This window comes from Pelophylax lessonae (assembly GCF_965119305.1).
Source record: "Pelophylax lessonae genome assembly, chromosome: 3".
Taxonomy (NCBI): Eukaryota; Metazoa; Chordata; class Amphibia; order Anura; family Ranidae; genus Pelophylax; species Pelophylax lessonae.
This window is the reverse complement of record NC_138770.1, coordinates 560,828,029-560,853,049: the sequence shown is the minus strand read 5'-3', so window position 1 is coordinate 560,853,049 and position 25,021 is coordinate 560,828,029. Positions and strand designations below refer to the sequence as shown.

General features: G+C 41.4%; 1 protein-coding gene across 2 annotated transcripts in view; it reads right to left on the bottom strand.

The window, feature by feature from the left end:
- The window catches only part of DZANK1 (double zinc ribbon and ankyrin repeat domains 1), a 107,417-nt gene that overhangs the window by 32,730 nt on the left and 49,666 nt on the right, over window positions 1–25,021 (bottom strand). For both annotated transcript variants that reach the window (XM_082252297.1, XM_082252298.1), the window contains exons 5-13: window positions 22,684–22,780; window positions 20,850–20,974; window positions 16,620–16,705; window positions 14,176–14,293; window positions 11,274–11,387; window positions 7,442–7,534; window positions 5,283–5,405; window positions 5,022–5,186; window positions 2,355–2,574 (exon numbers count right to left, since the gene is read on the bottom strand). In XM_082252297.1, coding sequence (XP_082108423.1) covers window positions 2,355–2,574; window positions 5,022–5,186; window positions 5,283–5,405; window positions 7,442–7,534; window positions 11,274–11,387; window positions 14,176–14,293; window positions 16,620–16,705; window positions 20,850–20,974; window positions 22,684–22,780 — 1,141 coding nt within the window. The remainder of the gene's footprint in view (window positions 1–2,354; window positions 2,575–5,021; window positions 5,187–5,282; window positions 5,406–7,441; window positions 7,535–11,273; window positions 11,388–14,175; window positions 14,294–16,619; window positions 16,706–20,849; window positions 20,975–22,683; window positions 22,781–25,021) is intronic.

The window sequence follows — 25,021 nt, the reverse complement described above, 5'->3', positions numbered from 1 at the left end:
CTGACCTGGTGCATTGTGAACACAGATGGTCAGCTGCTCAGCACATGCACCATTTAGAGAATACTTTGCATTTTCTGAATTAATATAAAGCATTCTCTGATTGGATGAGGTGGATGGGCAAGATGTGATGCTCCCCACTTTGTCCAATCGGAGAACGCTTTGCATTAATTCAGAAACACATGCCTGTGCCAAGCTGCCAACCTTCTGTGTTTGCAATGCATCAGTCCGGCTGCTCAGCACGGATTCTACTACTATTATACCTACTTCAGTGGCTTCCAGAGGGATCGATCAAGTATGGTATAAACATAGTTACATTGGTCCAAGCTGGACCAATGTATCCATGTAAATATATACCATGCCTGGAATTAATCTTTAAATAGGAAACATTTTTTTTATATTATCTATTTATTATTCTCCACAGTTTGTCCTAAAATACAATACAAAAAAACGTTCCTTCATTACTGTAGAGTGGACAAGGCTTCAGCAAAGATGTATGATTTTATGATTGTTCAACCAAGCTTGTAAAAATAGTTGACATTGATATAAGCCAAATAAATTGAATATATGACAAGTGAACTGTAGATTTATTTTGTATGATTCTTTCTACTATAAATTAGTGGGTTGGGCAGGAGAGGGGATGCAGGGTGGTGGTGGATGTGGGTGCATTTATTGACGTAAGAGATTAGGAAGAACCAAGGAGATATGCAAGCTAAGTAAGAAAAAAAGAAAAAAAAATAAGAAAAAATTTTGTTTAAAAAAATACTTTCAGGTTTGCATCAGCAAATGTGTAAAAGTTTTTACATTGTAACTAGCTGTACCTCACTATTGGTCAATCAAGAAAAAAAAAGGCTACTGTCACTGGTTCTACTACACAGAATGGGACCTCGCATGGGCAGAATGGGCAGAATACAGCCACGTGTGTGCCTCAGCAGAATTGTAGCAGATACAAAGTACATCCTAAAGCAGGGGTGGGGAACCTTTTTTCTGCCAAGGGCCGATTGGGGATTTTATAAAATCATTCGGGGGCCATACAAAATTATAAACTCAAAAATGTGCGTGTTATATTTGGTCAAAAATTGAATTAACTCATCCCTAATGTGATGGCTGCAACTGCTTCTCTTTGGTGAGGTGTGTGATGTTAGCTGGTATTGATGATGTTGCTACTCGCAACTGGTTTTCCAGGTTTGCGTCGGTCAGTCTGGAGCGCTGTCAACTTTGTGGTCGTAAGTTTTGAAAAGAACTGCTGGCGGGTAATGCTGGTGGGTATAGCTGGCTGGTACTGCTGGTGGGTACTGCTGGCTGGTACTGCTTGCTCAGGCTGGTACTGCTGGCTTGTACTGTGCTGTGGGTACTGCTGGCTGGTACTGCTGGCTCAGGCTGGTACTGCTGTGGGTATTGCTGATTCAGGCTGGTACTGTGCAGTAGGTACTGCCTTGGGTACTGCTGGCTCAGACTGGAACTGCTGGCTGGTACTGTGCTGTGGGTACTGCTGGCTAGTACTGCTTGCTGGTACTGCTGGCTGGTATTGCTGTGGGTACTGCTGGCTGGTACTGTGCTGTAGGTACTGCTGGCTGGTACTGTTATGGGTACTGCTGACTCTGGCTGGTACTGCTGTGGGTACTACTGGCTCTGGCTGGTACTGCTGGTTCTGCTGTGGGTACTGCTGGCTCTGGCTGGTACTGCTGTGGGTACTGCTGGCTCTGGCTGGTACTGCTGTGGGTACTGCTGGCTCTGGCTGGTACTGCTGCGAGTACTGCTGGCTCTGGCTGGTACTGCTTGCTCTGGCTGGTACTGCTGTGTGTGCTGCTGGTGGGAAATGCTGGCTAGCAGCGTGCCACGCTGAAGGAAGAGGCGATGTTTCCTGTATTGGTCACAGGCGGAGTGCATTTGATATCACTCCACCTGTGACTCACTCAGAATCTGCATGTCAAAATGAGTGGTGCAACTGAAAGGGTTTTGGGTCTTGTGACAAATTTCCTTCTTCTGCAAACTTTTTTGCCCATCCCTTCACATTTATTCAAATAAAATAAGCTTCTCTTGCTTATGGATTCTGAAGCATTCAAACATCTGGTCATTCTTCATAATGGGACAAAAAATGTGCCAGGAGGAGGAAGAATGAGTGCAAAGCACACAGCAGTGCTTCATAAATGTGCCATAGGATGCTTTTTTTTTTTTTTTTTTTTTAGCAGCGTAGATAGGTCATACCGCTGCTTTATAAATGGGTTTCATAGTCGAAAGACTCTCTGAGTAGTATAATAGCTCACAATTTTGGTGCTTCTGAGCTCAGTTTTAACCACAGCACCATCAGTATGTATTTGCTTAGCAATCATCCCGTGTTACATAAGAGGTCTAACCTCGGCCTGGACTGACTGCTGTGAGAAGCGGTTTGCGATCACTCATCTTTTCCTTCTTCTCTTTCTCTGATACCAGCTCCAGCTCCTTCTTCTCCATAAGTCTGCTGGATGGGTAAAACAATCCTACAGTCTGGGTCCCCATGTCCACTTTCTCGGTACCTAGTCTAGGGTCCGGCAATGAGACCGATAATGGTTGCCAGGAAGCACGACCATTTAAATCCTAAAAGAGAAGGTTAGATAGACGTAGACGTTAGATGTATTTTATATAAACCCTATTTTACACCAGCAGTAAAATGTGTCATAATGTAGAAGCAGATGTCTAGTTTACACATTGTGGTTCTTATTACCTAACAATACTATTAACACAGGTTAGATTTATCTAAGGGTGAAGTGATCATAAACCTGGTTTAACCAATTGACCTCTGGCAGGGTATTGTTGGCTATTCAACACCATGCTAATTTAACTGGCAATTGCGCGGCCATGAAACACTGTACACAAATGAAATTTATACAATTTTTTTTCACACAAATAGAGCTTTCTTTTGGTGGCATTTGATTACCACTGGGTCTTTTATTTCTTATTATATAAACTAAAAAAAGAAAAGGAACATTTTCAAGAACAAAAACCAATATTTTGCACTTTGTTCTAAAACATATCAAATAAAATAAAAAATAAAAAACAAATGTATTCATAAATTTAGGCCAAATGTATTCTGTTACATATCTTTGGTAAAAAAAAAAATCCCAATAAGTGTATAATAATTTGTTTGTGCAAAAGTTATATCGTCTACAACCTATGGAATATATATTGGAATTCACGCAGCTATAGACGCTATACTGTAATGGTTGTGATCAGTGACTTATAGTGGGACAGTGGTAGGGTGGCGGGCAATCTGCCGCTAACAGACACTATCTAGGAGGGTCACTAACTGACACAGACGTGGCTAGTGACACTAATACAGTGATCAGTGATGATACTGTACACTAACACTGTACTAATGACACTGGCTGGGAAGGGGTTGACATCTAGGGGCAATTAAGGGGTTAACTGTGTGCCTAACAATTTGTATAATGTGTGTAATGTATGCTGATTTTACTTTCTGAACTGGCAGTTTTTTTTTAATGTTCCTATGTTCATAGAGTTCTGTGAATTCTGCTGCCAAACTTGTGCTGTGTCCAATGACAGCACGCGTCGGCAGGGGACACGAGCATGCGCGTCCTGAACCCAGGCAGCAACGTACAGGTACATTGTCTGGCCTGCCTATGCCACTCGTTCACAGTAAATCTACTATGGGCGGGTGGCAAGTAGTTAGGGAGGATGGTTACAGATGACACAGAGAAGGTGACTGTACTAAATGCTTTCTTCTCCTCAGTTTTTACACAGGAAAAGGAGGGGTATACTGACCACAACAGTATTGTTAGCAACACATCACAGTATGTACCGCTGTGGCTAACATTGATAGGCAAACCCATTCACTTTGGATAATTACAGTCCTGCCCTTCCCCACTGCCCTGGTCTCCTGCTGGAAACCCTTGGAATAAATGGTCCTTCTAGGTGTTGGGTGTCATATGAATCTCTCTCTTCCTCACCTCTTGCTGTCTGTGCAGCCAATCACCAGGTCTGATTCCTACCACTAGGGGTTGCGGGGAAGGTCCTATGCCCAGTGTAAGCTCAAACTCAGGCCTAACTGGTGCTTACACATGGTGCTTTCTCCGGGCTTCGTCTGGTGAACCACAGAGAGACCTTTTTGGCTACTGCCATGGAAGAGCTTATCTATCTAGTGAACCTGTAACTTTGTCATGAATAAGCAAAGTGCAGTCTTAGGTACAGTGTCCATTCTCTACCTCTGGAAAACCCTTTTTATCAGATGTGCAGGCTTTACTGAAACCACTGGCATCCAATTCAGCTTCTGGCTTTTTAATAAGAGCACACTCTAGTAGCACAATGCAACACAAGGATTTTGCATTGTGTTACAAGGATGTCATTGGCACTTCATGGCTGCCAAACACCCATGTTTAACCAGAGTAGAGCAGATTCAGCTCTGGGATTCTGGTGGTTAGGAAGCAATGACATACAAAAGGCATGAACATCATCCTCAACCAACAATTATCCATGCACAAAGGGTGCTTCTGCTGTGTATAGGCAGCAAAACAATTACAGGCATACCCCATTTTAAGTACACAGACACAGCCTGGTCAGCTTGGCTTGGCACTACTCCTGGTTTTTAACATTGATGTCTATGGGAAATCTTGGTCAGCTTGACATGGCACTACTCCCAAACCATAAATGACAGGGTTACCAAACTTAGGGAGCACAGAGAGGGGACCCAGGACTACAACATATCATATTTATGGCTGGCCAGCTTGCCTAGGTAATCTACCATGTCATAGTCCTGGATCCCCCTTAACATGCTCCCCAAGCTTGGTGTCCTTGTCACTCATGGTTTGGGAGCAGTGCCATGTCAAGCTGACCAAGATTTTCTATGGAGCTAGTATATTTTTTATATGCATTGAGAAATGAAAAAAGGTATTGCTTCACTTTAAGTACATTTTCGTTTTACATACATGCTCTGGTCCCATTGTGTACTTAAAAGTGGGGTATGCCTGTATAGATTAGAAGGTTATAGATAAAAAGGATGAAAAAGGTAAATATACAGGTTAGCTTACTGCAGATGTGGTCATGCGGTCTGTACTGGGTACCGTCCTGTTCTGCTGGGCTGAGAATCGTCCCGGAGGCTCCAGGTAAACTCCACAGGTTGCACAGAAGTGGGCATAAGGATGGTTGCTGGCCGCACACTTAGAACAAGTCAGATAACTCACAGAGAGGCCTGGCTAAACAAAAAAAAAACATAGCTACAGTTTTCACTTGAAGCTTATACAACAAAAGAAAATTGGGAAATTGGTTATTATACGGTAGTGTGGCATTACCTTTGCCCCGCACCAGTCACAGAAACGAGCATCTGCCAAGTTCACACGGCCACACTTGGAACAGGCCTGCATTTTTCCCATCTGGTTAGGTAAAGGAGGTGCAGAATCTCCGCTGTATATTGGCTGCCAGAACAAAACAAAACAATTACAGTGGCCATAGTTCTAATGATAGCTCATCACAAAAGTCAGTCAGACAGAACGAAACATAAGATTATAAGATTGACAAAGAATGTAATAGACAAATAAATAAACCATTGTAATTTAAGTTAACTTTTCTATAAAAATTCCACCACCTCGAAGGGACCCATTACCCATTAACTGGTGCCAATTATTCAAACAAGCTTCAATGACAGTGTATACGATACAAGAGGCATCCCTGGGGTCAAAAGGAAGCAACATTGGATAGTTAAAGATATTTTAATATTTTCCATTTCTGATACTGTCACGACAACAAATGTGCCATGAGTCACAGTAAGCTTGTAATGTTTGCCTTGCTTTAAAATAAATGTTCTTAGTACACCAACACTGACAATACTACTGTGGGTGCAATGGGCATCACCTACTATGACCATCATGATGGTAGAACAAGAGGTCTCTCCATTGCACAAAGCAGGAACCAGTAAATGCCCCATTGTGCAGAGTAATGTGTCTAGAGTCTAGCTGGTGCATTTCCAATCTCAGAACTGTATCAGGTGTTTTCAGTGCTTGCTGGAACCGATTTATTTTGGCTTTGTGTATTGGCTGGTTTACTGACAGTTTTGTATTATACGAACAATGGATCATCAATCAGTGTTGTTCCTGATTATGTGATAACTATTTTCCCTATGCTATAGATCACATGCAGGTTAAGGCTTCATTCATTCATTCCTCATTCACTGGTGTCAGCTTGCAGAGGCCACTACATCTTGCACATTGAAGTATTAATATTGTAACTGTCTGATACAGATACACTATTAAAAATAAATAATAACTACATTTTTTTTAACTTAAAGTGGTTGTAAACCCTCACATATACCCAGTGAAGTGAGTAGCCTTGGGTGATATACAGAGATGAAACAAATCCTCCTACATAAGTTTTACTTGTATATCTGCTGTCTTTCCCTTTCTACACCCTTTCAAAAGTGCAGATCGAGTTAAAAATCTTTCAGCAGTACATAGGGATGGGTGGGGAGACTGGACTTACACTGTGTAAGAGCCATTTGGAGGAAAGGGACACCCCCCTCCCTCCACATAGGCAGAGAAATGAAGGAAGATGTAGGCAGAGGAATGAAGGAACATGTAGAGCTGTATTCTGAATAGACAAGCTCAGTGCTTATCTCCCTCTAAGCACCCTCCCCGACACAAATTTTTAGCTCATGTTATCTCTTGTGTCGGAGAACTTGTCAGAAGTGACTCATGCTAATAACAGAAGAATGAAGCACCAGAGAGAAACAACACTTAGGGCTTTGGAGAGAGATAAGTAAACACTACAGATATATATATATGCTTAGTTCAAATTGCATTAATGGGGTTTACAGCCACTTTAACATATGTATTTATTAATTAATTACATTTCCATTTACTTGTCATCCTATAATAAAAACAGGAACAGTTTTTTTTAATTATAAACATACTAAATTAAATCCTTGAAAGACTGAAACTCCCTAAAAATGTAAAAATTATTCACAGAGATATAGTCAAGTTAACTGATGCATATTGACAATGCTAAGTTTGGCCTGGACATTTAGGCCTCATTGACAAAAATAGGAATTTATGTACTCACTGTAAAGTCTATTGAGGGAGCTTGATGATGTTAAAGTGAGTCTAAAGCCTTAAGTTTTTTTTTTTTTTTTTTTTAACCTTAACCTATACTCTGCCTTAAGGTAAAAAAAAACCCCTCTGGCCACAGGATCCCCCCCCCCCTCCACCCAGCCCCCCTAATACTTACCTGACCCTTTTTTTTTTTTATCCAGCACTGTACATGAGAGCAGTGCCTCTCTCTGCTCTCTCCCTCCTCACAGAGCAATGCTGTCAATCAAATTCTGTGACAACAGAGGGGGGATTGGAAGAGTTCCACAGTCTGTATGCCACCACACTAAATATTTACTTTAGAACTGTCATACCAGCAACCATAGCATTCTAATTGCATGCAAATGTAGAAAACACAGAACAATTTGTACCGTTTGGGTTTCCGGTAGTTTGGCTTCACAAGTCACACAGTGTTTCAGATTTATGGGATTTCCAGTTCCACAGAAACGACACATGGTTTTATCCTACAAATCAATATTATTATTTATTATTCTTTCTAACATAAAAAAGGAAGGATAATTACTTTAAATAATGAAGAAATAAAGCTGGATGGTTTAGTTAAAGGCTTAATATTGTAAAAAAAAAAATACTCTAGCCTGATAACTATGTCATTTTAATTTAACATACTTTTATTAATAAAAATATTAAGGGACAACGACAACGGTTTGTAGAAACTCTGACACTACCAAGCAAATTAAGATAGTCACTTTTGAAAGAAAAAAAAAGAAAGAAAGAAAAGAAAAAAAGAAAGAAAGAAAAAAAGAAAGAAAGAAAGAAAGAAAGAAAGAAAGAAAGAAAGAAAGAAAGAAAGAAAGAAAGAAAGAAAGAACGAAAGAAAGAAAGAAAGAACGAAAGAAAGAAAGAAAGAAAGAAAGAAAGAAAAAAAGAAAGAAAGAAAGAAAAAAAAGAAAGAAAGAAAAAAAGAAAGAAAAAAAGAAAGAAAGAAAGAAAAAAAAGAAAGAAAGAAAAAAAGAAAGAAAGAAAGAAAGAAAGAAAGAACGAAAGAAAGAAAGAACGAAAGAAAGAAAGAAAGAAAGAAAGAAAGAAAGAAAGAAAGAAAGAAAGAAAGAAAGAAAGAAAGAAAGAAAAAAAGAAAGAAAGAAAGAAAAAAAAGAAAGAAAGAAAAAAAGAAAGAAAGAAAAAAAGAAAGAAAGAAAGAAAGAAAGAAAGAAAGAAAGAACGAAAGAACGAAAGAACGAAAGAAAGAAAGAAAGAAAGAAAGAAAGAAAGAAAGAAAGAAAGAAAGAAAGAACGAAAGAAAGAAAACTATACTATTAACACAAGTAACTTTCCTCTTTAAATTTCATTGCAACAAACATTTTTAAATTCTTAGCAATATGTCTCCCTGAATTTAGAACAAGCGACAGTTTGCAGTTCACTTGATTCATTCCCTTTGTAAACCTTTTATATGCTTCAAAAATGATAATGGAAAGAGAGGGTTGTACACATAAATAGATCATTGCTTGAAAGTTTAAAGCTGGAGATAAAAATATATGTAAATCTGCGCTCACAGGGGGTGCGACTCTCTGTAGTGGCAGGTGGTGGGGGTTGACAGTCGGATAAGAGGGAGTAGGATACTGGCACATAAAGGGGGAGCACGTTGGAGGAGCCTTGGGATGGGGTGAAATATACCAGTCTCTGTGCTGGTCGATGTTAGGCTGTCCTCTGTGCAAAGGGGAGGGGAGTGGGAAGTAGAATCCACTTGTCCCGGTGGATGAGTGGGGGGAGAATAAAACCAGTTACTGGGCAGGGTAGCACTAAGGGCTGCTGTCCGGCTGAGCGCTTCTCCCCCCTTATTCCTTATGAAAGTTTAAAGCTGAAGTGTGATCTGCTTATATTTTATATTCCCCACCATCAACATGCTAATGACATTTTTTGATTTTTAACCTTTCTATTTCATTACATATCTGTTTTAGACCCAGCAGGATGCTTTATATACAGTAGCTTCTGGAAAACATCATATCACCCGCCCTCAGCACTCCACTTATGTGCCTTCAGCCCTGATTCAACCAGTGGGCTGGCACTTGCGGGGAGCTATGGCATATGGAAATGCTTGTATGGGTGGGGGATTGGTGTGTAAGAGTAATCTGTCCGCTGCTCCCCACTGAGCAGGAGAAAGGCTGGTCTGTGTCTGCTCCACTTTTGCAGAGCGGACACAGACACAGCCCGCTCTCCTCAATGGGCGGTAGGATGTAAACGGACGGCATGGCCGTTTACACCTGACAGCCATCAGATCAGTTCCACCAGATGAATGGGCGACAGATCCGTTTATATCCACCACTCCATAGAGGATACTGTCAGTTTTTTAGGTGGACCCGATCAGTCCACTAGTGTGAAAGGGGTCTAAGCATTCCTAGGAAAACCGCATTTGCATAACATAAGGAGAGGCAGAGCGCACAGGCTCCTGGTGCAAAACCGTTTTATTGGATAAAAGCAAGCAATAAAATCAATGCACTTACAAAGTAACAATGTGAGCAAGCGTCAAAGGTCATCGGTATGGCTCCTTGGGCGGCAGGTCCCCAGGCACAATGTTATCGATACCATCCAGGAACTGGATGGCAGTGTGCAGCCGCTGACAAGTTGCACAAGACTGCTCGGCTTCTTGGAGCTGAACAGCTACAGATGGGCCAGTAGCCGTCTCCTTCATCACGTAACTTGAGGGAGAACCAGCTGACCAGGACGCACAGGGTTGCCAGAACAACGCGTTTCAGGGGGGCATGGCCTCCTTCAGGTCTGCCTTCAGTAGGACAGTAAGCTCTTAAATAGTATTGAGATGGCATTCAGGGGATTTAACCCTTCAAAACCTGGTTCCTTGGCTTTCACCATTAAAACATGATGGCATAATACAAGAGGCACCTTTTATACATAACAACTCTCTTAGAAATTTAACCCATGTGCTCTTACACTCCAAGTGTTTTTATATTATTTAAAGGAGGATTGCAGTGTGGGAGCATATATACTTGGGAATTTGGTCATTTAAGCTAAGAAAACTTATTCTACTGTTTATTCAAAAAATGTAAAACAGTATTTGTATGTAGGCTGTCCCAGGTAAAGCCCACATGTGATGCTGAGATTCCACATTTGAAAGAACCAAAATTCTTTAAGTCTGCTATTTGCAGAACTACTTTTCAACTGTAACTTTCCCCTACAGTCCTGTTGCAGAAGAGAAACAAAATGAGAAAAAAAGCATTGTTTGAGGTTCGGTGCTGCCCCTACAGCCCTCCTTCCTTAGGCAATGGCCAATGAGAGCCTTGTACTAAATAAAGCCCTGCAAATATAGTATACAAGATATAAGAGGAGAAAAAGCACAGGCGCCAAACTAAGTGCAGCAGGGAGGGTTTATTAAATAAAAACAAAAGTCGTGGTACTCACAAACAGGAGTAATATAAGGCATAATCCGTGGTATAATAAGGATCGTCAATCTAATCTTCGGGCCTGAAGAAGAGGCGCATGCTCTGCAAACGCGTCGCCTGCGCCATTATGTCAGTTCCGGGAAGTTACGTCAGGAGGAGCCCCCGTGAGTTCCACAACCAGAGGAAGTGTCGAAAACCACTGGAAAGACTACAGGAGCCGTGACTGCTGGAGGCCATCCTGAAAATAGCACTGGATTGACGATCCTTATTATGAAAGCCACGGATAATGCCTTATATTACACCTGTTTGTGAGTACCATGACTTGTGTTTTTATTTAATAAACCCTTCATGCTGCACTTAGTTTGGCGCCTGTGCTTTTTCTCCAGTTGTTCTCAAGCCTCTTCTTGATTGTCACAAGAGCAGCCGCCTGAGTGAACTGTGCATGGACTGTTTATTATGGACATTTTCCCATAGCCATACTTATGGACTTTCATTGTCATTTATAGAGAATTGTCCTGTTTTATTGTTTATTATTTTCTATAGAACCGGTGGGTCCCTAAATTGCCATTTTGCACCAGTAATACACTTTTCTTTGGTGTCAAGATATAAGAGGAAATATTGGCGATACAACTAGAAAAGATTCACACTGACATTTGAAAATATATATTCAAAAGGCTACATAAACACAATAAAGAAAAAATAAAGGGCAACTGGAGTTCCCAATAGCAACCAATCAGAATAGTATTTAATGACATAGTCCGTGAGTGGTTGCTTTTTGACATACAACAAAAATTCATATTTACATCATCTGTATGAGAGAAAAAACACATGGCATTTGAGGTTGACTGACCTTCAGATGGATACTAGCTTGTGGCTGCATCTGTGCAAACAAAGGAGCTTCACACACAATACAAGAGGGAGTGTTCATAGGGACCATCGTTCTGCACTCTACACACAACCCCATCTGTGGAATGACAGATACCCCCCAAAAAATATGATTAACATAGTCCTTGGAATTCATAAAGACTGGTGCAGACAGATTTAGAAAAAGTGTTTCACCAAATTCATGTACCTGTCTAGAACTTGTACTTTTTATTTTTTAATTTCTTTATAGAACTTGTACTTGAATTTGACGCACGCCAGAGTTTCTCTCCGTACGCCAAAGGAGAGTTGGTCCTAATTAGAGTGAGATGTCTTTATTTATTTGGCACATTTTAGAACTACCTGAATTTGGTGGACAAGTTGCTGTCAGAACCAAAAGTTTAGCAAGTGCTCCATGAATTTGGTGCATCGCACTAACAAAAAGGATTAACGTCCGGAAAAGAGGCGCAGCAGTTTTATTTCAATGAGGGGTACAGCGCCACATGAAATAAATAAACAGATTCCAATAATGAGTAAAAAGGAAGAAACATGCATTTGAGCTAAAGGTCAGTCCATAAGTCCCACAAGAAAATGATTCAATCTTCCCTCAGTTGGACCAAATTAATATCGGGGATTAACCACTTTACCACCAGAGGATTTTGCTGTCTTACGTCTGGGCCACTTTTTGCGATTCGGCGCTGTGTGACTTTAACTGACATTTGCGCGGTCGTGCGACACCGTACCCAAACAAAATTTACGTCCTTTTTTTCCCACAAACAGAGCTTTCTTTTGGTGGTATTTGATCACCTGTGCGATTTTTACTTTTTGCGCTATAAACAAAAAAATAGCGTTTATTTTGAAAAAATAACAATATTTTTAACATTTTTTTATATGAAATTCCCCCCCAAAAAAATGTAAAAATCAAATTTTTTTTAAATTTTTGGCCAATTTGTTTTCTGCTACCTATGTTTGGTAAAAAAAAATCACAATAAGGGTATTTTGATTGGTTTGCGCAAATGTTATTGCGTTTACTAACTAAGGGAAAGATTTCTGTCATTTTTGGTGTTTTTTTTTTTAACGCGTAATGGCGGGGATCTGCGATTTTTTTGCGGGACTGCGACATTGCGGCGGACAGATCGGACCCTTGACTGACATTTTTGGGGGTACCAGTGACATTACTGCAGTAATCAGTGCTATATATATGCACTGTTACTGTAAAAATGACACTGGCAGGGAAGGGGTTAATTTTATTGGAAAGAGAGGGGTTAATGTATGCCTGGTGCTTACTAACGTGTGGGGGGGGAGGTGACTGTGTGAGTCAGGGACAGATCGGATGTTCAGCTATGCTGAACACTCCGATCTGTCACTCCCTGTCACTTAGGAGATCCGCTCGCTCTGTTTACACAAGCGGGCGGATCTCCAAACTAGATTCCGCTCCTCCCCTGGCCCGACTCCCGCTGTGACTGAACACAGCGGGAGCGAGCCTCCGGCGGCGCGCGCGCGCCGCCCACAAGGGTCTACGTCGCTGGACGATAACGGGCCACATTGCTGCAGTAGCAGCAATGTGAGCGGGGGTAAAGTGGTTAAGGAGAGTCCAGCACCAAGAAATAGATCCGATCCAAAAAATGAAGCGTCACCACATGCTCAAAAGATGATATCTGCTTACCAGATCATTTGACCCTTGGTTAGGAGTGGTCAAAAAGGCATGTGTTAGGATGGTGAACTCAAATAATTGGCAACGCACAACCAGGCTCCGGTTTGCAGTTAGCGATCCAATATCCTATATGCACGTGGTACCTCCAAAACTCCCAATTCAGATCAGCTGAGTGAGCCAAAATATACTTGAAGCAAGCAAAAGCCTCTCAACACAGCTTAGGGTCAGTTTTATTGAATGGACCCCAATATGTCTTATCAAGAAATCTTAGAGATATGATCGAAGGGCAGAAAAAAAAAAAAAAGGGCACAGTGCACAAAAAGTTCCTCTCTTTGGTATGATTTTATAACCGATAATATTATTGCAACATTTTCTTGTATATGGTGTTATTATTTTGTGGAAAAATTATAATAATAAAGAAATATTGAAAAAAAAAAAAAGTGCACAGAAAATTGCTCTAATGGGTCAATTTTGTGTTCTGTGACACCAGTCACCAGTTATCGAACGGAAGAATAGAGAAAAGTGAAATATGGCGGTGATAATAAGCCTTTTGTGTTCCTGTGTTTGAAGTAAGAAAAGTATGTGTTACCAACAACATAAACTGTTCTTACTTTTTTGATAAATTTGACCTACATATACATATTTAAATGCGTCTTTTTCAGATGGTCTGGTCACAACTTATAATCGGCTGTTAGCATGTTGGTATGATTTATACGCCCAGTCTTATTCAGTCTAGATGTTATGAGGGCCATGGCAACACATTTTTCTACTAATTTTTGCTCTGGACGTTAAACTTTAAGTCTGCCCAGAATACATGTACTCTATACATTTACATGGGTTTAAGTGTTTAGTGTTAGCCATACAGTGAAAAAAAAAATCAACCAATTCTCCCATCCACTCTAACAGCAGGGAGCACAGGACCTCTACAGAGAGACCATTGCTTTGACACAAAGCAAGGGTCCTAGTCTGCAGCATGCAAGTGAGGACAGGCTTTTTTACTAGAATTGTGGCTGCTTTAGAGAGAAAGAGAACTTTAAGACATTTAACGCCTTTTTTATGCACCTGGAATGTTTTTAGCTGATTTAAATTGATGTTTCAATTGGGCGTTCAACTAATGCTAATAAGCGCCTTTCACATTAGGTATTTTTAAATGTAATGAATAAATTAGCAGATGACTAGTGCCCCGTGGGCCTTCCTCCCCACAATAATGAACGTACGTAACTACAAAAATTCCAACCTGAGCGCCCTCTGGTGGTGGTAAGCGACGTCCAGGCACTGGTGGAACAGGGGAGCCACATTCCTGACAGAAGCGTGCAAATGGATCAGATGGCCGAGGGGCAAAACAGTGGGCACACCTGTAGTTTAAAACCAAAGTCATAATATAATACGAGAGCAAGTCAGTGCTTAAAATTGCAGGCAGCTAACAACAAGGTAAATATATTAACCCTTAGTGTACATCATAAAGGCGCTACACCATTTGTATTATAAAGTCATAATATAGTATACTGGGTTGAATAAAGTTAAAGATCATATAATGTGATAAGTTTACATTAAAGAAACTGATAACAAAATTAATTTCTATACATGCAGATTACTTGTAGGAAATGGTAACTTTAGACCTTTTCTGTTAATAACTGTCCTGTGAGCAGTCATCATTTGTCAAAACTATCCACTCACATATAAAATGATCAAAATGTAGGATTGAAGGTTTAAACACAGATAGCCGTATATATATATATATATATATATATATATATATACAGCTCTTGTGATTTTGTTTCTACCCTTTTAAGCCCCACCCACTGTCAAGTAAGTGTGTCGACATCTTCTTCTGTTCTCCATGCTTCTGGTTTCAGAATCCAGGGGTGCCCCAGGAGTTTCTCAACCTGAGCAATACCCCCCCCCCTCCCCCCTTGGCAGCAATACATGTCAGATGTAAACAAGTCTTCTGCAGTATCAAGATGCATAATTTGCACTCGTATGAGCAAATTAAAGGGTTCTCCCACCCAAAAAATTTTTAGTTATAATATAATTCCAGACTATGGGGTTGATCTACTAAAAGTAAATCCACTGTGCACTACAAGTGCACTGCAAGTGCACTTGGAAGTGCAGTCGCTGTAGATCAGAGGGGAAGATCTGAAATGAGGGGAAGCTCTGCTGATTTCTATCATCCAATCATGTGCAAGCAAAAATGCTGTTTTTTATTTGCATGTCATCCTCAGATCGACAGCGACTGCACTTCCAAGTGCACTTGCAGTGCACTTTTAGTATAGAGTGGATTTGCTTTTAGTAAATAAACCCCTATGTTCCAGATTTTTGGGTGTTCCTGTCCACCTCTGTGTGTTCCAGGTCCTCTTGTTGCATTCTCCATAACATAAAATACATAAAGATCTGGTAGAAAGAGAGTGAGTCCATCATAATAGGCACAACAGATATGCAAACTCCGGAACTTTAACAAAACGTTAACGCTCCAAATATTCGTTGCGGCAAAGGGGGTGGGGGGGGGGATGCTTTAATACCCACAGGCTGCACATATGCGTTTGGATGGGCAACATTTCTGTACCAAGAGCATGCTAACACAGTGACCGAGCTGTCGCAGACTGTGATCATGGTCTATATGACCACTGTGACACCCAAGTAGAGTGGTAGGTCCATCCTGCATCCCCCCCCCCCCCCTCCATCTAGGCATACTGACCCACCTAAAAGGATGCCAGGGCTGGGCTAGGATGAGGCTATAGGCATGTTCTTTTAATGATTCTTTTTTTCAGGCATATATATAAGTATTCTAAAATCATGTAGCAGGCATAAAATCCATTATAGATCTGAACACATTCCCACAGCCATTTATTTTATATAGCTGATCAAAATCCTCATTACATTTAATGCACATTCCTCCTTAAATGTATTCACTGATAATGTTCACCTGCATATTACCCATGGTACTAGTCACCCTACTATATCATGGTTAATGTGACGTTCCTTGCTCCTTTACAGAAAATCATTATTAAATATTGCTAAAAATACGCTGCTCTGATGTGCCAAATCCATGTTTTCAATACGGTTTTATAGGTCTGGAAATGCACAAATTGTGGAAAACTGTCCATTTGGACCCTATGGTGATGTCATTTTGGTAACCCATAACTTCTACATAAAACGCAATAAGCTAAATTTAATTGATAAAAAGTTCTCATTCATACCCTACAATCTTTTTATTATTAAAAAAAAAAAAAAAAAGAAGAATACATTCAATAAATTGAATGAAGGTAAATAACAGTTGATAAAATATACAAAAAAAAAGCTGGTGTGCAAAATAGGAAAAGAAAACTGCTTCGCAGCTCAGTGTACATTCTTGGAATGCCTTTGTGGCAGGATATAATAACTGTATTCATGCAATCTCAATTACAAGAAGATATGAATACTAAAACAATTGGATTGTCAGTAAAATGAATTAGAGCTCTGTATACACAATACTTGAATCTTAGGGGTAAATGCACATATAGGGGAAATATTATTGTGGCATATGTATTCCCATATAGTAATACAGTGAAAAAATGATCAGGAAAAGCAAATGGTATCAGGCCGGTAAGTACAGTAGATAACAGACAAAATGAGGCAGTTCCATAACTTCTATTGGTGAACTGATTACTCTGCACAAACATGTAGGTGTCATAGTAGACTTACTTGAGGAAATCTGTCTCCCTCTGGATTCTCATGCTCTGTGTACTTGTTAGACTCTTCTTTACTATTGGTTCAGCTGCGTCATTCATCTACATAGCAGAGAAGATGGGAAGTGGTCATCATCGTAACAGTGTGTTTTTCTCATTCACGTAAAGCAATACATTGTTCGGAGAAATGGAACTGCTTTGGAAAACATCTATAGTATTAAAACCCAGACCAATGGCATGCTGTAACCCATATCATTCAGTTGAAGATCACTGTTTAGTTCTATCAATTTCAGCATATTTTCTTTCTCTCTCTTGAAATAAATGTTCTATTATACATTCATTTTGCCAGGGATCTACTCTCTGCATGGTAAAAGAGGGGCGTAAGAATATCTTAGGGCCTGTTCACATGTGTGGTGGTGCTTGCCATTCCACTGCAGTGGATTGCTTTAGGCATTGAACAGGAAACAAGGAAGCAATACGTCACCTCCTCACTGCTGGCGTTAACCTTTAAAATTCCAACCCACCACACCGCCACACGCATTGTACGCAGTTGCAGACCTGTTGGAGCACGACCCCATTCACTTGAATGGGCTGTGTTTGGCGGTAGTAGCACCTGGTACAGCCCTGTGTGTCTGCATTGTTGTGCTTAGGTGGGCAGCCAGGAGGGGCAATAAAACTGTGGCTCAACCGCTTGCTTTACCTCCTCCCACCCCCAGCCACTCATGTGAATGAATCCTTAAAGTGAACCTAAACCTTCAAATCATTAGTCTGTTTGTGCCACTGCTCTCTGACCTTAGTTAGAATTCCTGTCAAATACTAACTACACTTAAACCTGCTCCCACCCCCATTCTAAGCTCTATTTTAACTATCCTGTATTGGAAGATGTCTATACGTGGCCCATGGCAGAGAAGAAATTACAACAGGAGCAAAAATGTTTGATATGAAAAATGTTAGCAGTGAGACAATGAGTACTATTTAACTAGTATTATCTAATTACCATATTGGGGCACAATTAGAGCCAGAGAGAGAAAGAGACAGGAGATTTAGGTAAGAAAGGAGGAGAAACAAAGCTGTAGTGGGTAAAGAGGAGGTAGGTGGATAGGAGGATGGGGAATAAAGACTGGGGGTAAAGGGGGGGAGGTTCCTTCCCTTCCATGGGTCTCAGAGAGGTATTAACTATTCTGAGGCTCAAGGCTCTTGGATTCGGCTGGAAACATGAAATCCAGGGCAACCATATTTTCTGTAACCTTTCCTAAGTATCCAATGAAATAGCTAATAGCTTCTCGTTAATCATCATTCCATTCAATGATGATTGGACTTCAGAGAAATTTAGTACAGGGGACTTCCAAGAATTAGCTATCGTCTGTTTTGTAGTTGCAAATGTGAAAGAGATGGATTTCGATGCAGGATGTAAAACTCCTTCAAGTGTTTTTTCAGTAGCGCCTCTATCAGGTCCTTACGTAAGTTACAGCCCAAAATGGTGCAGATCAATGTGTATTTTCAGATCCATAGCCTATGTACTTTCTGCCAAGTCCATCAAATATGTAGCATGGTGCGTTTCTGACCACATGCCTGGAAACAAACTAGTAAGCATTGGGGGCATATGTGATGAGTCAGGTGGGGGTAAGGTACCATCTGAAAAGTCTTTTGTATGAATTTTTGATTAGCTAATATGTTGTGTGAAGTTTTGGCTATGGCTTCCTACATGGCTCCCCAGTCCCCTTCAGAGGGAGACTTGCCAAGGTCCTCCTCCCATCGAGCATGTAGCCTGTTTTGGGGTAAGTTTTAGAAGAGTGGATGGTAGCGAATGTTAAAGAGTTGTATTGGGAGCAGAGTGTGTTGCCTGGAAATACGTGAACGGCCTAATTTTTCTGAACATGAAGAAAGAATGTACATTGACAAACCCTTTATTAAGCAACCATTGAAATCTGATTGGCGATTAAATGCCAAGGGGGAACACGGAGCATTTTACAATGTTCAGGAGGGGTAGATGTGGGGGAGATGAGTCCTCATAAGAATTTAAAAGAGTTCCAGACTTTGAGAGTGTGGGCCAAACGGGGTTGTATAGGGGTTTGCAAATTGGGAGGTAACCAAGGCAGAGAGGAAATTTTTATAGGGTCACATTCAAGCTCATCTAAAAGATCCAGAGGGGTTTCCTGTGTGCCATGTAGAAGCTTCAAGGGGTGATACTTGCTACCTCGTAGTAACGTGACAGCATGGGGATGCACAGACCACCATTAGGTCTGTGGCAATAAATAGTCGCTTTGTTAATCTTTGGGCAGGTGGGCCCCCAAATTAATCTAAATATAGAATTTTGGAGAGTCTGTAGTGTGAATTTTGGGAGGCAGCCAAACCAGGAAATTTGGTGTTTTCACCAGGATAATAGTAGGAATTTCAGCTTATGAAATAAGAGGGGATTACTGGCTTGGTACAATGTATTGTACAAAGATGTCAAATGTACACCTAGATATGGAAGTCATGCAGAAAATTGGAAATCAAAGTTAGTTATAATTGGGACAAAGTGGAGGGAGATAACGAAATATCCATCACAGTTTATTTAGACAGGCTAACTCTCAATCCTGAGAAGGATCCAAATTTAGCTAAGAAGTATTAGGTGAGACTGAAGAATATATCATCAAAAAGCGTGATTTTGTTGTCCCAACCAGCTACCTCTAGACCTTTGATGCTGCTGTTTTGGCGAATATAAATGGCTAGGGGTTCAACAAACAAAATGGGTGAAAGTGGACACCCTTGTCTTGTGCCCCTAGCTATGGGAAACGTTTTGGATGTATGTCCACAATAACAGACTGAGGCCGTCGGTTGGGTGTAAAGTGCCCTGATCCAGTTAAAAAAGTTTATGATAAATCCCCTTATCCTAATGGTGAAGCACAGGTACTGCCAAGAAATGGTGTCAAATGGCTTCTCCATAGTGACCAACACCAATAGCACTTCTCAGGATCTAAAACAGGCTAAATGTTTCAGATGTAAGATTTTGCAGATATTATCGTTAGCTTGTCAAAGGAAATAACCCTAGTCTAGTTCTGATGTATTTGGTTTCTCAACCTAGGCTACACCTATTCTTTGAGAAAAAAAGCCCTGGATAAAATTATTATTACAGTTTAGGTCCACATTATAATGGATTCTTAGGCAAGAAAAAAGCTGGCCATAGATGGGTCATTTTTTCTATTGTTTTTTTTTTTTCATTCGGCCAGCTTCTTCCTCCATCCACACAAGCAAGGTGGATGGTGGAATTCCTTCCTGCTAAGACAGTGAGGCTCTGTACTGTCAGAATACACTAATCAGTGGCTGAAGTGGCTGATTGACAGAAGTTTTTCAACATTTCCTTTTGACAGATATTAATCTAACCATTGACTTCTATCGAACAGGGATGGCCACATGGATTGGAATTTAGCTGGTCCCTGCTAAACTGGCTGGTTATTGATCCATCTATGGCCAGCTTAAAGAGGTGCTCATTTTTGTGTTTCTTAAAAGTCTGCAGCTGCAAAAACTGTAGCTGCTGACTTTTAATAAACAGACACTCATCTGTCCCATGATCCAGGGATGTGCTCACTCGATCAGTTCCTTCTCTGCCTCTCCTCTCCTCGGCATCTCAACTGTGGGCACTGGGCTGTGACAGCTTGCGGCTTCACAGCTGGGTGCCCACTACACCTACCTGAGCCACGCTGCGCATTGTGAATGGTCCTGCAGTCTTCTGAGACCTATGACGTGTCCCAGATAACTGCGGGGAGAAAGGGGATCGCCTTGTTAGTTTTGACAGGTCCTCGTCCCCCAAAAAAAGTGCCATTTGGAGAAGAGGGGGCCTTAGGCGGAACTATAAGGACAGTTGTTTGTAAGGTACCAGACAACCCTGGCAAATATTGGTAAAAATAGTAATTTATAAAAAAAATACAGTATATATATATATATATCTTGCAATAAACTGACTCAAGGATACTTCAAAAGGTCAGGTCATAAGCAGAGAAACTGAAGGGATGTAATTGTAACATTGGCATCTTCAGACATTTAGGCTGGCCATACATTAAACTCATTTCTTACAATTTTCTGTACAATTTTCTTTAGATTTATCTTCAACTATGTAGTACAAAGGCCTGCCTTATAGGGTACAAATGAAGGTGTGGTTTCGTTTTGACCTCATATTATATGTTTTTTGGTAAATCTAACAGAAAATTGTATAAGAGAATTGAAGCTGCATATACAAGACAACAAAGCACCTCCTGCACTCTACCTGTGACCTCTGGGTCTGCAGTACTGCCAATGCCTCCTCTGCTAGGCTGGTCTTTCCTAGGCGGCTGTTCAGAAATCTTGGACCAGTCAAAGACCTGTGGCTGATTCTCCCATCCGGATCAAGATCTAAAAACACAACCAAGGAAAACTGAAACTTTTTGAAAGCTGACAAGGTGCATCTGTATGTAAGCTGGCATGGTGCTTGCTTATGTTTGTTAAAAATGCTGTGACTTTTGAAACAATAAGGTGTCAAAGAAGATACCACTTTGTAGAAAGAAATACTGACATATTGTAAAGAAACAGTGAAAATGTTTTTCTTTTTAGAGACATTTTAAGGGTTAAAATGGACGTATCATCCATAGCCACTCTTTACACGAATTAGAAAGACAATTTGAGCTCCATTTGTGTAATGTACAACCTTTACAAAGAAGACACAAACGATCAAATAACAGTTTAGCGACTACAGAGAGTCTATGTTTTTTAATCGGAGAGACCTTATTGATGGGAGAAGAGGATCAATAGAAAGAAAAGTCTGGTTTTGTAATAGGTAAAAATGACACAAAAACTAGCTTTATATCTAAAAAACATTTAAAAAGACAACAAATCTCTCTGAGTGGAGTTAGCATGTTCTCCGTAGGCAGGTTTCCTCTGGGTACTCCAGTTTCCTCCCACACTCAAAAGACATGCTGGTAAATTGATTGGTTAAATTGAGTGTGCCAAGACGACTGCCTCACCTCCTTTTTGCTTTGAGTCCCCAGAAAGAAAAGTGCTATAGTAATACAAACTTTAAAAAGATCATTAACACCTTTTGTTATGACAAAAAAAAAAACTGATAAAATTTGTGACCTTTTTAAAGTATGGGGGTAACCAGTGCATGTTTGAGAGATGAGGGAAAGGTGTCGGAAGAAGAGTTGTAAAGTCAGAAGGTTTTTTTATCCTAATGCATTCTATGCATTAAGATAAAAAGACTTCTGTGTGCATCAGCCCCCCTAATACCTACCTGAACCCCATCTCTATCGCAATGTCCACGAGTGCTTCAGCCGTCCAGTACTCTCTCTCCTAATTGGCTGAGATACAGCAGCGGCACCATTGGCTCCAGCTGCTATCAATCAAACTCAGTTAGCCAATCAGGAGAGATAGGGGACGGGGTCGAATGGCAGCTTCATGTCTGAACGGATACACGGAGCTGCAGCTTGGCTTCGGGTGCCCCCACAGTAAGCTGCTAGTCTATCTAAATCTGCTAGTGCATCTAATACTACCCCACTACTCCTCCTCCTTCTCCACCCCCAGATTGACAATTCTGATGTCCAAGGGTCACTAGGTTATTCCTCTTTGGGCTCCTTTCACACAAACGATCCGATCAGATCTGCCTGTGAGTTTTTTAGGCGGGTCTGATCGGATCCTCCATGCATCCCTATGGGGCAGCGGATGTCAGCGGAGACATCTCGGCTGACACCCGCTGCCATCCACATCCAATCCTGTCCATGAAATCCGGACGGATGGAAACCCTATTTTCCATCCGTCCAGGGGATGGGATCGGATGAGAGCGGACAGGCGGTCCTCTCTCATCCGATTCCCCATAGAGAGCAGCGGGGCTCTGACAGCTCCCTCTTCACATGTGCGGAGAGGGAGCTGTCATCCGCCGGCTCAGCGGGGATTGGCGGATCGATCCCCGCTGAGCAGAGAACGGACCGCAGCACGCAGCGGACCATGTGAAAGAAGCCTTAGAGTGAAGACAGCATGGACAGCTGTTCTTTCACACATTTACACCTACATTAGGCTCAATTTATTTTTTTTAAACAAGCGGTGAACAACCAAAAGCATACATCATTTACCTTTATGACTTTGTGCTGTATCATCCCAGGCTGAAGTTCTTTGTGGCATGCCATCTTTCTTTTTAGTCTTCATAGGGGACAAAGTGTTGACAGTGTTCTAAACAGAGAAATGTTTGCATCAGATGTCATTATATTGTAAAGCACAGATATGCAAACTGTGGCCCTCCAGATGTTGCAGAACTACAAATCCCATGAGGTATAGAAAGGCTCTGACAGTCACAAGCATGACACCCAGAGGCATGATGAGACTTGTAGTTGTGCAACAGCTGGAGGGCCACAGTTTGCATATCTCTGTTGTAAAGGATAAGAAGAACAGTCATGCACATTTGGAGATTAATTCAGGAGTCAATAGGCTTCTCCAAAATCACTGCAGCAAAGCATTGGTATACAGTGATGGTTACAGTGTGGGTGTCATGCCATCTCCAGGAGTGGTTGTTTTCTCTACACCCATTGTTTCTCTATCACTGGCATAGGATGGGAACCTCATGATAAATGGGATTCTTACAGTAATCGAAGAGAGGTGGTTTTCTTTTTCATTTTTCGGGACAGACTGTGTTTGCTGAACTCACTGGAGCGCTATCAAGGATATAGGATGTTTCTCCAATGGGAACCTCTTCTTTTTAGATGGAAAAAAACTCTCCTATCTCTTAAAGCCAAGGAAGTTGCCATCTGTTGGATCTGCAGTTGTCATGGTGCTGCACGTGTAATCAGTTACGATACCAGCCATTTGATGACTTGACAGTTTTTGTAAGGATTCAGCAGCAGCTAGGGAGACCAGACACATGTAGCTACACATGGAAACTGAGACCAAACAATGTAGAGCCTTAAAGTGAGATTTATTTACAGTGAAAAATACAAACAAGCATACACAGCAATCAGTGAACATAGGTAATACCAGCAAACAAAGACCAACACCGAAAACAAAAATAAATAATAAACCAAACAACTGACAATCTACAAATATCTACAATATAAGGGAAGGGGTAACAGGGAATACAGGGATGCAAGGAAGAGGGGGTACAAGGGCAGAGAGCAGGAGCAAGGCACAGGGGTACAGGATAGATATGGCTAAGAATCAGGATCGCAGGAACAAGGTTCTGGCAACAAAAAGGCAATCAGAATAGTGACGCACTAGGGAAAAGTAGGAGAAGCCTTAAAGCGGAGTTCCACCCAAAAGTGGAACTTCCACTCTTTTGTTTCCTCCCCCCCCTCCGGTGCCACATTTGGCAGCTTTCAGGGGGGAGGGGGGAAAGGGTACCTGCTTTTGACAGGTACCCTTCCCCACTTCCAGGATACAGCGCCGTCCCTTGGTAGGTCGGCCCCCTCCTCTGCCACCGAGCCAGCAGGAATGCGCAGCGCGCTCTGCGCATGCACAGTAGGGACCCGCTCGTGAAACCGAAAGGCTTCACTGCTGGGTTCCCTTACCGGCAATGGTGGCGGCAGCACCCGACAGCCGATGGAAACATCAGCTGCGGCGCCGACATTGCTGGACTCCAGGACAGGTAAGTGTCCTAATATTAAAAGTCAGCAGCTACAGTATGTGTAGCTGCTGACTTTTAATTTTTGGAGGGGGAGGCGGAACTCCACTTTAAATAGCCACCTGGCAGCTGAACACAGGTTTAAGTGATCATAGCAGCCTGCTGGCTTCTGGGAGACACCTGCTGGTGGATACTGGAACTGCAGCATTCAACCCAGGGCAACACAGTGCTACCAGCAGTTGAACTCAATCCTAACAGTTTTGTTGAGAGTAGAAGCTGCTGTTATAGTTATTAATCTTGGCATTGCTTGAATGTAACTGTTTTGGGAAACAGTCAAATCAATTGGTTTATAACTGCTTTTAAATGGGTTTATCACAGTGTTGGCAGAGGTTAGGAGGTTTTATTCAGTCTCCGGTAGTAATTATGTTTCATGCACCCATTAATGCTCTATCATCACTGCCATAGGATGTATCCCCAATGGGTATCTCATCTTAAAAGGCATTATCACAGTGGTGGAAAAGATAAGATTTCCATGCACCAACAGTACAAACAAACGGCAAATGCCCGACCTAAAACTGGCCTAAACAGCAAGGAGCACATAAAAAGGGCGACACATGTCAAACAATGTCAAAGAAAAATTCCCAGCTCACCTTACCAGCCAGCCTGCAACCAACTAACACCTGCCTCCTCTGAATTATTTATGTTTTCCGATAAACAGCATTCGCTCTGACCAGTGGACAGTATGCTAAATATGTAAATGGGGGTAAAGACCTTCACTACAGCTGTACAAGAGCAACTAATGAGCAGGGGATGTGGCAGGACCACAAGGTTTGTCACCTGCAAGGATAGTCTGGCCAGGG